Source organism: Pseudophryne corroboree, chromosome 5 (assembly GCF_028390025.1).
Source record: "Pseudophryne corroboree isolate aPseCor3 chromosome 5, aPseCor3.hap2, whole genome shotgun sequence".
Classification (NCBI taxonomy): Eukaryota; Metazoa; Chordata; class Amphibia; order Anura; family Myobatrachidae; genus Pseudophryne; species Pseudophryne corroboree.
The window spans coordinates 589,865,721-589,881,216 of NC_086448.1; the positions used below are offsets into that span (position 1 = coordinate 589,865,721).

Here is a 15,496-nt window from a genome sequence, read left to right on the forward strand (position 1 = left end):
GCACATCGCAGTGCGATATATTGCATGTGTTTTAAAAAACACATGCGATCGCACAGCGATGCGATAAATATTAAGGGCAGCACATACTATCATGAGACGCGATATTCGAGCGGCGTGCCCGCGCATCACATGGTATCTTAAATGTGCACAATCCTTTGATTTCTCTCTCAGATGCTGTTGAAACTAAAGGATTATGTGCCCTATCGCACAAGTATATGGACTACATTAAAATGATCTTTCTACAAGTAGTCCATAAAAATGCTTCATGGTGGTCTTTGTACCATAACTAATGTCTGTTACAAAAGGCACAATATCACACTGTAGGTCCACCCCTCCTTCCATGCCTTTCTCAGTGCTAATTGTGGAAACCAACAAAGGAAATGATGCTGCTGTATTTTAAGTCTAGAACATTTTTGCTTTTCTTTCTTTTAACATAGATCCCCTACTCGAGAAGATGAAAATTATGATGGGTCTGTTTTTCCTACACATAATTAAAAGTAAGGTTTCACTTACTATACTGGATGTTTTTGTTAATACTTTTCTTGACGTAGTGACCAGAATAAACGGTAGTACTGTAGCACTCACTTACAGTTTAATGCTGTGGGCGTATTGTAAAATTGTATTTCTTTTGTTTTTAGCTGTGCTAGTTGAAGAAATAGTGGATACTACAGTAACACTCAGAAAAAGAATGACTTTGGACTGCATGTATTCCGGCAAAGAAACTATATTACAGAGTTCCTGGTTTAAATTGAATGGATCTTTTGAAGAACAACTGTGTGCGTTCCATATGATTCATGGGAAATACTTCTCAGAAAAGTACAAGGGAAGAATGTCATTTGTGGTTGAGAACTTCTCATCGGACATGTCTATAATATTGACAGAAACAGCAAAAGAAGACATTGGCATCTATTTCTGTTACATCGCTCTCTTTCCAAAAGGTACAGTGAGAAAGGTCATAGCAGTGCAAGCAGGTAAGTGTTATGGTATTTTATACTCAGTAGTGTACATCATTACAATAAGATCATTCAGATTTTTATGTTAAAATTAAATTATTAATTATATTTGAAGATTGCAATGTAATTACATGTAACTACTTATTTGATATGTTATCTTGTTAAAATGTGCATTCTGTTTAGTACAGTAGTTTGGTTAGTGTATTGTTTATGACATGAACATGTTGGATTATAGCTGTTTAGGCATAAACTGGATGCAAAATACTGTACTAGCACTGTAATGATTGAAATGTAATTACGAAACGCTAAATTCAATCAAACAGCATGCAGAAAAGGGGACTTTAACTTTTTTTCTGATTACTTTTCCCTTCACCTCCCCAAGTCAATCTGTCTAAAGGCCCGTACACACTGGTCGATATATCGGCCGTTCTCTTGAACGGCCGATATATCGCGGGACCGTCGGCCAGTGTGTATGGCCGATACGTCTGTGAACTCCGTCGTTCACAGACGTGTCGCATCGGCCGCGCAGCACAGCCGACGGCCAATATATCTACCGATATATTGGCGCGTCGCTGTGTGTGTACGGGGTGGTCAGCCGACCGCCCGTACACATGCTGCGGCGGCCGGTGGTGAGTGACAGCTGAACTGGGCGGGCGTGTGTACACGCCCGCCCAGTTCATGACATCAGTCCCCGACGGATCGGGTAGTGTGTATGCACAGCACACTGCCCGATCTGTCCATAGATATATCTGCAGATCAATTGATCTGTAGATATATCTATTAGTGTGTACCCACCTTTACTGTACTACGAACCACTGATACATTCTTACCTGGTAACAATGGTTCAGTGCTTGGCATCTTCCTCTGATTGCTCTTCATAGCTCCCAAGTCCTACTATAGCTTGTTAGAGTTACATAATGTCTTGGAATCCCATAGTTTCCGCTTCCTGGCACTTTCCTGTTACCTATAACTATTAGGTGTTATACAATATATCATATAATATTTATAGACAGGAGCATAGCTAGAACTTTGAGGGCTAAATAGCAAAGTTTAGCGGGCCCCCATAGCAGCTAGAGACAACTCTCTTGGCAGTGCTCCACCAGAGTAGGCTTGCCTAGTGCCGCCCAAGGGGGCGTGCTTACTGCCACCAATCATTTTAATTATTTTTCTTTAAAATATGATTTTCATGGAAGTACTGATCCTTCAGTATCACTGGACAGTAACTAAAAGCACAGCTCACCTTCAGTCAATTGTTTGTCCGTCTGTTCTCCGTACTTTGCTGAATCTTGAGTCCAGATCCTTCATCCACAGTGCCCCACTTTTACACAGGGAATGCTTGGAGGAGTGACATTATCACACTTATTGGCAGGGTGTGTGGCCAAAACCCCGCTTTACATGCCTTAGACCCTGTCTTGCCCCTTTAGTTGATTCAGAGCTCCTGTCCACCATGTATATTCACTCTATTCTTATATTGGTCAGGGGCATGTAGTTAGGGGGGGCAGAGCCTCCCCTGTTTTACTCCCTGTCAAACTCCTGAGATTTTCTATAAAAACTATTAGAATAATACAAAGAAGATGTTTATAATATAAACATCTTTGTTTATTATAAGCCTTTTTATAGCTAACACTCAACAACTTTGTGGAGATCCCTGGTGCTGCATGAAGATGAGAGATAAGGTAGCAACAGCTCTGCCTTGGTACTATAGGCAGACACTGCTTTACAGAGCTGGGGGCGGAGCAACACCAAGGTCAGTAACACTGCACAGAAAGGGAGCGAATAGAGGCATGTCCCTGAGTGTGGGGGTGGGCCTTATTCACTAATGGACACTTAAATGTGTCATGTGACCAGGAAGTGCACTGTAGTCAAAGCTCAGCCAGCAGCAGCAAGAGAAGACACAGGGATAGAGGTAGGTGACTCAATGTACACTGTAACTTAGTGTAGTGAGGGGAGACCCAGAGTGAGATGGGGGGTGAGATAGGCTTCCAGCAGTCAGACCAATCCCCATATGTGCCTCCCCAGCCATTAACCTCACTGCACATCACAATTGTTATTTCAGGCTCAGAAGACTTGCGATGCAGTCAGCACATGTTGGAAGTCCCTAGGATTGGACCTACATGTACCATGGGATCTCCATCCCTTGGGCAGCCTGTAGAGAATAGCACTGATTCTCCCATTGAACAACAAAAGCTAGTATAATGGTGTAAAGTGTTAAAATCATTAAGTACACTTGGTGAACTACGAATCCAAGCAATCCCTGACTATCATTGGCTGCTTAAGCACGAAGGGCCTGGTAGAACTTTAAGAAACAAATTGCACTGACAGCCAAACCTCAGTCCAACATGTAATCCGCCAAATGTTCCTGATAATACACACTTTTCTTGTAATGGTTTCAATACAAATGAAGACATCTCCTAACCCTTATTTAGAGTTTTGATGGTCCACTTATAATTAGTATTTATAATTCTTACAGTCCAAAGGGAATCTACTTCATGAAGTAGTCCAAATGGAATCTTCACAAACAACATAACCTAAATGGAAATAAAATATATAAAAAACATGCAACTGCTTTTTACAGAGCCTGAACGATAAATGATCTAGAGCTTGTGTCAGCTATATGAATGCATATGCAATGCAATGCAGTACAATATTACAGTATGTTATGTACCACAGTGTAGTGTTATATTATGAGAATGGCACATTTTCCTTAAATTGCTGAACAAACTCATACCCTCAAGAGCATAGGTAGCTACCATAGGTGCAGGGAGTGCAGCTGTTATGGGTCACAGAGCTGAGAGGGGCCCACCTTCACTGTCAAAGCTACTTGTACTATATACAAATGTTTGCCACTGGGCCTACAATATATCTGGTTACACCCCTGGACCTGCTCGTGGTAATTATAATGTTACTTAATATGAAATGGGGAACTGTAATGTGGCACAATATGAGGTGGAGGGATAATATGAACTGGGCACACTGATGTGATGTGGCATAATATGAACTGGAGACACTGTATTTCGTAATGTGAACTAGGGGAAGTGTATTGTATAATGTGTACTGGCAGCCCTACAATGTGACATAATGTGAATTAGGGCACTACTATCATTTATAAAATAAACTGGGGCACTACAGTGTGGCATAAAATTAACAACTGCTCCAGAAAGGTGTCTCTCTATTAGCACTGGGACAAGAGCCCCTTCAAAATGTTGCTATGAGGCCCACAAAATTCTAGCCACATCCCGGTATACCCAATTACATTCAATGATAGTGAGTATCCCAATGACTGAGTATGAGGGGATTTTCTAAAGATTTTATTATGAGTGTTTTAAATCTGATAAAGATTAGGGGTGTAATGACAATTGCGGAAGTATAGCTGCATAGCTGTTTTGTTTTGCATAGGTACATTGAAAAAGAGTTTGTTTTTTTTCTTTGTAAAGATACAGTTGTCTGCCTTGTTGGTATGTAATGCCTGTTTGTTTAAGCTAATTTATTGCCTTAGCTTTTAAGTGGAATTGTATTGGGTGGAGTTCGCAGTCATTGCCTTCACATGGCAAATTTTACAATTTAAAGTTCAGTATAATGCTGGTAGCCGTCGGCTGGTGGTGCTTCCATAGAAGTGCTGACGTAAAAGTGTTATTATATTAGCATTATACCTGCGTTAAACCGAAGGTAAACAGAAGGAAAACATCAACACACCAAAACGATGACACATGGACTGTCTTAATGCCTCAAAAGTATGTAATTTATCTTATGTATATTATCTGTCTTTTTTTTAACTATAAAAAGACATCCCCATTCTGCTCACTACAGTTATCTCTTATGCAAACTTATGTTTGTTTTTTGATGTAATGATTTGCTTGTAATTGGCATTGCATGTGTGGGGAAGTTGCTCAGTGAAACATAGTTTATTATTGCATGTGCTCTGGTGTTTACCTCCTTTGATCTTTTGGCCATTGTGGACAGGTGTACTATATATTTACATTTAGTGAGCTGTAGTCATGGTGTAATGGACAGAGTGTGATTCCTGATTAGTAAAAAAAACAAATACCAAACACTGAGCAACATCACCAAACAGGTAATCTCAACTTTAAACTTGTCATTTATTTTGTACTGTCTGGACATGGCTACTTATAACAGATGCACAAACAAAATTCTTAAAGCTATGTGTGCAAATGCTAGGAGCTTAGGAGACAAATTTCCAGAGCTAATTGCGATGACAAGGGATAACCTGGATATTGTGGCAATTACTGAGTCATGGTGCAATGAGAATCATGACTGGGACATAGCTATTCCAGGATACAATTTATTCAGGAAGGATAGAATGGGAAGAGTAGGAGTAGGGGTAGCAATGTATGTGAAAAAAAGCATAAATGCTACTTTAATACACAATATTGAAGACAAAACTGAGGACCTTTGGGTCCCCACAGAAACCGGGGTGAAGGACATTATTCACATTGGGGTGATCTATAGACCACCAGGCCAGGGGCAGGATTTGGACAGGAACCTATTGATGGACATCACTAAAATGGCTTTAAAGGGGAAGTCATAATAATGGGAGACTTTAATTTACCTGATGTAAATTGGAAGGGTTCTGCTACAAGTGGCAAATTTCTAAATTCCTTACAGGGAGCATCTCTCAAGCAATTGGTGAGGGAGCCCACTCACAAAGACTCAACATTAGATTTAATTCTTACAAACGGGGACAGGATATCAGACATATATGTGGGTGAGCACCTGGGATCCAGTGATCATTAAGTATTATGGTTTAGTATAAAGACAGGATCCAATGCCTGTCACACAAAAACAAGGTGTTGGAGTTTAGAAATGCTGACTTTGCAAAAATGGGGAGATGTTTAAGTGATTCATTGGTGGACTGGAGGAACTTGGAAGGAGTGCAGGAGAGGTGGGAAAATCTGAAAAGTGCAATACTAAGGGCAACAGACATTTGTATCAAAAGGGTTAGGAAAAGCACCAGGAAAAGGAAGCCAGTGTGGTTCACAAAAGAAGTATCAACTAGTGTGAAAGCAAAAAAGATGGCTTTTAGGACATTCAAACAGATTCAAAATAATAACGACAAAGAGGTGTATCTTGACAGACAGAAGGATGCTAAGAAATTGATCAGACGTGCAAAGGCAGAAGCTAAGGAGAAAATGGCGCAGTCAGTAGATAAAGGGGCAAAACATTTTTTAAGAATATAAATGAAAGGAGAAAATCAAATGGAGGAATAATAAGACTTTAGACTGAGAGTGAGAATTTGGTGGAGGGAGACAAGGCAATAGAAGATCACCTAAACAATTATTTTTGCTCCGTATTTACTACGGAAGGCGAAGGGAAGGGGCCACAGTTAAGTTGCAAAGACATTCATAAAAATAAGGTCGATGAAAGTACATTTACAGAGGACAATGTCCTAGCAGAACGTTCAAAACTAAAAGTGGATAAATCAATGGGGCCAGATAGGATCCACCCAAGGATACTATAACAGCTAAAAGATGTGCTGGTGGCACCAGTAACAAAATTATTTAACCAATCACTAAATACAGGTGCCATTCCAGAAGACTGGAAAAGAGCAAATATCTTTGTTGGTGACATTGCAAATGGTAATGAAGGGAAAGTATGCCTTTTTGTAGATGATACAAAGATATGCAACAGGGTAGACACACCGGGAGGGGTAAAACAAATGATTAATGACCTAGGTAGGCTTGAGAAATGGTCAAGAATGTGGCAACTACAGTTTAATGCTAAAATATGCAAAATCATGCACTTGGGTCTCAAAAATCCAAAGGCTAAATATAGTATCAAGGGTACTATAATGGAAACTACTGAGGAGGAAAGGGATTTAGGAGACACTATTTGAAGTCACTTAAAGGCAGGGAAGCAATGCAACAAAGCAATGAGAAAGGCAAGTCAGATGCTTGGTTGCATAGGGAGAGGAATCAGTAGCTGGAAAAAAAGAAGTAATAATGCCACTCTATAGGTCATTGGTATGGCTTCATCTGGAATACTGTGACCAGTTCTGGAGACCATTTATCCAGAAGGATATAAATACATTAGACAGTGTACAAAGAAGGGCAACTAAAATGGTGCATGGCCCACATCACAAAACTTACCTGGAAAGGCTAAAAGATCTTAACATGTATAGTTTGGATGAGAGGAGGGAAAGGGGGGACATGATAGAAACTTTCAAATATACGAAGGGTTTTAACAAAGTTCAGGAGTGAAACATTCTTCAAAGGAAGAGAAGTATTAGAACTCTAGGATATACACTTAAACTGGAGGGATACAGGTTCAGGGGAAATTTAAGGAAAAATTACTTCACATAGGGGGTAGTGGATAAGTGGAATAGCCTCCCATCAGAGGTGGTAGAGCAATTTAAACATGCTTGGGATATGCATATGAATATCCTTTCAATGAATTAAGATTCAAAAAGGGTTGAGATTACCTAAAGGATAAAAAAGGGGCAGACTAGATGGGCCAAGTGGTTCTTATCTGCTGTCAAATTCTATGTTTCTATGTTATAGCTGAGTAACAGTGAGCACCTGTGGTGGAGTGCTTTGAAGAGACATAGGTTAGATGGGGTAATTCAGACCTTTTAATAAGTGTCTGAACCTTATTTTTTAATAGATTTCTATCATCACTGTCTGAAACCACATTGTTATACAGGGTGATGCAACAACATATTATTTTGCCACCTCTGATAATTCCACCCCTGTCCAATATCTAACACCACTTTTAAATGATGTGCTGCTGCTTATCAGAACTGTGTGCTTTTCTCCAGGCTAACATTTCCCAACTAAACCTTCATGCCACGATTTCAATTTCCTTAAACCAGTGGGATTCTAGAATGAGAGGAGAAACCTCTGTACAGGGACAACCAGCTCGATGTTTGAACATACTGTAGGTTAAACCACCGTATAGCTTGCAAAAATATATCAGTTAGGATTATTATTATGCAGTATAAATATTGCTTAGGTTAGTGGAAATATTATAATAACACTAACATTTCCTAAAAAGTGTATTTTCATAATAATATTCATTGAATGTTGACAGACAGAGGTATCATTTAAAATAGACAGAAAAATATTTTTATTGAAACTGATCAACATAATAGCAATGATTTACTGTAGTCTCTTTTCCAAAATATCATAATAACTTTGGGTTATTCATCATTCTGTAGCAAAGCAAACATTTTATAGAAGAGATTGTTCATTTTTTTCCTACTATAAAATACAATTTAAGATAATGCAGTTTGAAAAACAATAATTGGATGCATATCCGAAAGCAAATTGAATTTATAAGGCACACTATCAACAATGATTAAAAAGGTTAGGTGTGAATTGCAAATGCTGTAGAATTACATGAAATAAAATGGATTTGTATGTTAACATTATAAGGCTCTGGTATAAGCTGATGAATGCATTTCTGAGGTAGCTCATTCAATTTATACTGTCCATTTATAATCTATTCTAATTGGGGCACATGTGAAATCATGGCTTTTTTCTTTTACACTTATAACATTTATGCAGGCAAAAAGCTTGACCGGAGAGCAGAGTTTCCAATATGGCCATAACATACATGGATGGCCAAAGTGATCAGGTCTAGGAACTGTGGGCCTAATCAGGGCCGGCGCTACCATTAGGCAGCTTTAGGCAGCTGCCTATGGGCGGCAGCCACTAGAGGGCGGCATGCTCCTCCTGAATCCTGTTAAATGGCAGCAGTGTGACCCTGGCTGTGCTGCCATCTACACAAAAAAACGCAGCCCGCAGCCTTATCCTCGTTCCCCTCTCCTTATGAAATCCTTACTGCAACAAGCAGTGTAAAAGGGGCCACCCCTCCTACCTGATTGTACAGCCACTGGGGGGAGAGTCAGCGCGGGGAAACATCCGGGGACTCCTGAGGCGAGGGGTTAAAATGCAGTGTGCCTGGAGGAAGGGGACTCTCTAGGGCGTGCTGTGACAGGAGGATCTGTGAGGAGCGCTGATAGGCTCCGTTTAACTGAGGCAGACAGCAGAGGCTGAAGTCCTGTGTGTCAGCCCCGGAGTGCTCTGGAAGCCTGTGTATCAGTGTGTGGCTCCCGGCAGTGACAGCGGGGATTTCCCCTGTGAGAGAGAGAGCATTGGGAGCAGAGATGAACTGTGACACTCCTGCCCATATAAGGAGTGTGTGGGCAGCTTCAGTGAAGGAATCCCTGACAGGGGAGGGAGAGAAAGCTCCGCAGAGAACATGGCTTTGCAGTGACCTCAGCCCGCCCAAATAAGGGAAAGAGCAAGCAGCTGCACACGGGTGAGCATGGAGGAGACAGCACTGCAGAGTCCGCTTCCAGAGGGATCCCTAATGGGATTCTGGTGTCCATTCCAGAGGAGGGTCAACACAAGTAAGCAGGGACATTGCTGCACCATATCACACACCACTTTGTGAACTGTATTAGAGGGTACAATTCTTGTTGATGTGACACAGTGCGACCCATTGTCAGCACCTCACCTGGATTACCCCCTTCCTTATGTCACCACCCTGTTAGCAGCAGGAGAATCTTGGGGGTCATTCCGAGTTGATCACTCGCTGTCGATTTTTGCAGCGCAGCGATCAGGTAAAAAAAGTCAAAACTGCGCATGCGTATGCTCCGCAATGCGCAGGCGCATCGTACGGGGACAAAGCGGATCGTTGCTGAGTGATGGATTTAACGAAGAATCCATTCACACAGCCGATCGCAAGGAGATTGACAGGAAGAAGGCGTATGTGGGTGTCAACTGACCGTTTTCTGGGAGTGTTTGGAAAAACGCAGGCATGTACAGGCATTTGCAGGGCGGGTGTCTGATGTCAATTCCGGGACCAAAAAGACTGAAGTGATCGAAAGGGCTGAGTAAGTCCAGACCTACTCAAACTGCACAAAATGTTTTTGCAGAGCTCCGCTGCACAGGCGTTCGCACACTTGCAAAGCGAAAATACACTTCCCATAGGCGGTGACTATGTGTTTGCACTGCTGCTAAAAGTAGCTAGCGAGCGATCAACCCCGTTTGTGTCAGCGTGTCCACCAAGTAGTTTCCGACTACCACAAGCCAGTAACAATTGACCTCACCCCAACAGTGCCAGGCAGGCAGAAGTGCAGAGGAGGCTGGAGACGAGAGTATAGAGAAAGATACTGAAATTAACACTGAGCTATCAGTTTCACTATCCACGTGGACATGTAATAGGAATAGTAACCTGTGGTGAGCAAGGGTACGTTTTACTGTTCTGAAACAGTTTAGTTATGGTATCCCGGGGTCCCATGTTCTGAACTTCAACTATATATATATATATATATATATATATATATATATATATATATATATATATATATATATTTTTTATAAACAGGAAAGGGGATATGGGGCACAGAATCAATAAATATATATACACGAAGGGGAGTGACTAGCATTTGCAACTACAGTATAACTAAAGAAGGGAACATAATAGGCACTCACTGGGTTTCATGAAAAGGATATATTGTTTTATAAAAAGGTTGGATTTATATATATATATATGTATGTATGTTGTATGTATGTATGTGTATGTGTGTGTGTGTATATATATATATATATATATATATATATATATATATGTAATGTAGTTTTGTTGTTATGTACAATGTGTACCCTGGCAGCCTTCAAAGCACATTGCAGGGAGTACTACTGTGTGGCGTAACATGGATGTGCTCTACTGTGTGGTTTAATGTAAATTGGCTCTACTGTAGTGTAACGTGAATACGGGACACTACTGTGTGATGAAACATCAATAAGAGGCACTACTGTGACGTAACGTAAATATGGGGGTGGGGGGGTTAGGCTTAAGTTTTGCCTAGGGTGCCGGAAAACCTTGCACCGGCCCTGGGCCTAATTCAGCATGGGTCATAAATGTGCGAAAAATCACACATCTACACCCCATTACACGGGCATGCAGGGGGACGCCCAGCACAGGGCAAGTCCACTCCACATGCCAGGTCTCCCCTTCCCCCCCACAAACATGCGAGCGCATTGCACAACAGCGATGCCCTTGCATGTTCAGGGTTTACTTCTGCAAAGGCAGACGGCAACCCGCCATCTTTTCAGTCGCAGTGGCTGTATGTGACATCATGCATCCACTGCGGCACGCACTGCAAATGGTCTGGTCACGACTTCATTGTCTGGACCGTGCCCACCCCAACGTCGCAACACCACCTACAAAATTCCGACGTGACGCCCCCTCCCAGCCCGTGAACGCCTCTGCCTGTCAATCAGGCAGGTCATTCGCACATGTGAGATGCCATCACACCTCACTGTGTGCGCATGCGCAGTGCAGCTTCTGTGCATGCACACACAGCGGCGGTTTTCAGTGTGCAAACTCTGTCGTAGCAGCGTTCCATGCTGAATCGGCCTCTTTATCTAAGCAACCATTTACTAACTCCACTATTGTTATTGGGGGTAGAAGCAATTCTTAAACCATATTTCACAGCATTAAGGGGGGCATGTACTAAGCAGTGATAAAAGTGGAGAAGTGAGCCAGTGGAGAAGCTGCCCATGGCAACCAATCAGCTGCTCTGTATACTTTTGTAGTATGCAAATTATAAATGTTACGTCAATGCTGATTGGTTGCCATGGGCAACTTCTCCACTGGCTCACTTCTCCACTTTTATCACTGCTTAATACATGTTCCCCTAAGTTTATTAAAACTATGAGCCTTATCTTACATCTATCCAAACGCGTGAAGTCTGTTGATGTTTATCAGAACCAATTCTTTCAAACTTCCTGGGAGGGGTATTCAGGCTAGCATATCGGTCATGCATGTTGCATATTGCATACCTTCTAAGGTATAATGCTGTTACTTATAGGGTCAGATTCAGAGATATATTCTATGAAAACCAGATGGTTTTCGTACAACCCTGATGCTCTCAGATATGCGCATGTATAGAATGTGTACTACACGTGTGCAGATCTCTGTATGCTACGACAATTATAGTACCCCTTAAGCCACAGCAAGATTGACATGCTGTGGCCATTTGGAGGCATAAAAGGTAGAGATGAGCGGGTTCGGTTCCTCGGAATCCGAACCCGCCCGAACTTCATGTTTTTTTTCACGGGTCCGAGCGACTCGGATCTTCCCGCCTTGCTCGGTTAACCCGAGCGCGCCCGAACGTCATCATGACGCTGTCGGATTCTCGCGAGGCTCGGATTCTATCGCGAGACTCGGATTCTATATAAGGAGCCGCGCGTCGCCGCCATTTTCACTCGTGCATTGAGATTGATAGGGAGAGGACGTGTCTGGCGTCCTCTCCATTAGAATAGAGATAGATTAGATAGAGAGAGAGAGATTGTGCAGAGTCGCAGACAGAGTTAGTTTACCACAGTCAGTGACCAGTGCAGTTGCTAGTTAACTTTTATTTAATATAATATATCCGTTCACTTCTCTCTGCTATATCCGTTCTCTGCCTGAAAAAAAAAACGATACACAGCACAGTCAGTCACACAGTGTGACTCAGTCTGTGTGCACTCAGCTCAGCCCAGTGTGCTGCACAGTCATCAATGTATAAATTAAAAGCTTATAATTAATTGTGGGGGAGACTGGGGAGCACTGCAGGTTGTTAGCAGGAGCCAGGAGTACAATTATATTAATTAACAGTGCACACTTTTGCTGCAGGAGTGGTGACCAGTGCCTGACCACCAGTATAGTATTGTTGTATACTACTAATATCTCTTTAAATATCAACCAGTCTATATTAGCAGCAGACACAGTACAGTGCGGTAGTTCACGGCTGTGGCTACCTCTGTGTCGGCACACGGCAGGCAGTCCGTCCGACCAGAATTGTATTATTTATTATTATATACCTACCACCTAACCGTGGTTTTTTTTTCATTCTTTATACCGTCATAGTGTCATCCTAATTGTTACGAGTATACTACTATCTCTTTATCAACCAGTGTACAGTGCGGTAGTTCACGGCTGTGGCTACCTCTGTGTCGGCACACGGCAGGCAGTCCGTCCGACCAGAATTGTATTATTTATTATTATATACCTACCACCTAACCGTGGTTTTTTTTTCATTCTTTATACCGTCATAGTGTCATCCTAATTGTTACGAGTATACTACTATCTCTTTATCAACCAGTGTACAGTGCGGTAGTTCACGGCTGTGGCTACCTCTGTGTCGGCACACGGCAGGCAGTCCGTCCGACCAGAATTGTATTATTTATTATTATATACCTACCACCTAACCGTGGTTTTTTTTTTCATTCTTTATACCGTCATAGTGTCATCCTAATTGTTACGAGTATACTACTATCTCTTTATCAACCAGTGTACAGTGCGGTAGTTCACGGCTGTGGCTACCTCTGTGTCGGCACACGGCAGGCAGTCCGTCCGACCAGAATTGTATTATTTATTATTATATACCTACCACCTAACCGTGGTTTTTTTTTTCATTCTTTATACCGTCATAGTGTCATCCTAATTGTTACGAGTATACTACTATCTCTTTATCAACCAGTGTACAGTGCGGTAGTTCACGGCTGTGGCTACCTCTGTGTCGGCACACGGCAGGCAGTCCGTCCGACCAGAATTGTATTATTTATTATTATATACCTACCACCTAACCGTGGTTTTTTTTTCATTCTTTATACCGTCATAGTGTCATCCTAATTGTTACGAGTATACTACTATCTCTTTATCAACCAGTGTACAGTGCGGTAGTTCACGGCTGTGGCTACCTCTGTGTCGGCACACGGCAGGCAGTCCGTCCGACCAGAATTGTATTATTTATTATTATATACCTACCACCTAACCGTGGTTTTTTTTTCATTCTTTATACCGTCATAGTGTCATCCTAATTGTTACGAGTATACTACTATCTCTTTATCAACCAGTGTACAGTGCGGTAGTTCACGGCTGTGGCTACCTCTGTGTCGGCACACGGCAGGCAGTCCGTCCGACCAGAATTGTATTATTTATTATTATATACCTACCACCTAACCGTGGTTTTTTTTTCATTCTTTATACCGTCATAGTGTCATCCTAATTGTTACGAGTATACTACTATCTCTTTATCAACCAGTGTACAGTGCGGTAGTTCACGGCTGTGGCTACCTCTGTGTCGGCACACGGCAGGCAGTCCGTCCGACCAGAATTGTATTATTTATTATTATATACCTACCACCTAACCGTGGTTTTTTTTTTCATTCTTTATACCGTCATAGTGTCATCCTAATTGTTACGAGTATACTACTATCTCTTTATCAACCAGTGTACAGTGCGGTAGTTCACGGCTGTGGCTACCTCTGTGTCGGCACACGGCAGGCAGTCCGTCCGACCAGAATTGTATTATTTATTATTATATACCTACCACCTAACCGTGGTTTTTTTTTCATTCTTTATACCGTCATAGTGTCATCCTAATTGTTACGAGTATACTACTATCTCTTTATCAACCAGTGTACAGTGCGGTAGTTCACGGCTGTGGCTACCTCTGTGTCGGCAGTCGGCAGGCAGTCCGTCCATCCATAATTGTATTATTATTATAATATATACCACCTAACCGTGGTTTTTTTATACCACCTAACCGTGGCAGTCCGTCCATAATTGTATACTAGTATCCAATCCATCCATCTCCATTGTTTACCTGAGGTGCCTTTTAGTTCTGCCTATAAAATATGGAGAACAAAAAAGTTGAGGTTCCAAAATTAGGGAAAGATCAAGATCCACTTCCACCTCGTGCTGAAGCTGCTGCCACTAGTCATGGCCGAGACGATGAAATGCCAGCAACGTCGTCTGCCAAGGCCGATGCCCAATGTCATAGTACAGAGCATGTCAAATCCAAAACACCAAATATCAGAAAAAAAAGGACTCCAAAACCTAAAATAAAATTGTCGGAGGAGAAGCGTAAACTTGCCAATATGCCATTTACCACACGGAGTGGCAAGGAACGGCTGAGGCCCTGGCCTATGTTCATGGCTAGTGGTTCAGCTTCACATGAGGATGGAAGCACTCAGCCTCTCGCTAGAAAACTGAAAAGACTCAAGCTGGCAAAAGCACCGCAAAGAACTGTGCGTTCTTTGAAATCCCAAATCCACAAGGAGAGTCCAATTGTGTCGTTTGCGATGCCTGACCTTCCCAACACTGGACGTGAAGAGCATGCGCCTTCCACTATTTGCATGCCCCCTGCAAGTGCTGGAAGGAGCACCCGCAGTCCAGTTCCTGATAGTCAGATTGAAGATGTCAGTGTTGAAGTACACCAGGATGAGGAGGATATGGGTGTTGCTGGCGCTGGGGAGGAAATTGACCAGGAGGATTCTGATGGTGAGGTGGTTTGTTTAAGTCAGGCACCCGGGGAGACACCTGTTGTCCGTGGGAGGAATATGGCCGTTGACATGCCAGGTGAAAATACCAAAAAAATCAGCTCTTCGGTGTGGAGGTATTTCACCACAAATGCGGACAACAGGTGTCAAGCCGTGTGTTCCCTTTGTCAAGCTGTAATAAGTAGGGGTAAGGACGTTAACCACCTCGGAACATCCTCCCTTATACGTCACCTGCAGCGCATTCATAAT

At 42.3% G+C, this 15,496-nt stretch overlaps 1 protein-coding gene across 1 annotated transcript in view; it reads left to right on the plus strand.

Moving 5' to 3' along the window:
- The first annotated feature begins 445 nt into the window (after nucleotides 1-445).
- Nucleotides 446-15,496, plus strand: part of CD226 (CD226 molecule) — a 54,980-nt gene continuing 39,929 nt past the window's right edge. Inside the window, exons 1-2 of the mRNA XM_063923389.1 lie at nucleotides 446-497; nucleotides 639-971. Coding sequence (XP_063779459.1) covers nucleotides 455-497; nucleotides 639-971 — 376 coding nt within the window. The 5' untranslated portion in view covers nucleotides 446-454. The remainder of the gene's footprint in view (nucleotides 498-638; nucleotides 972-15,496) is intronic.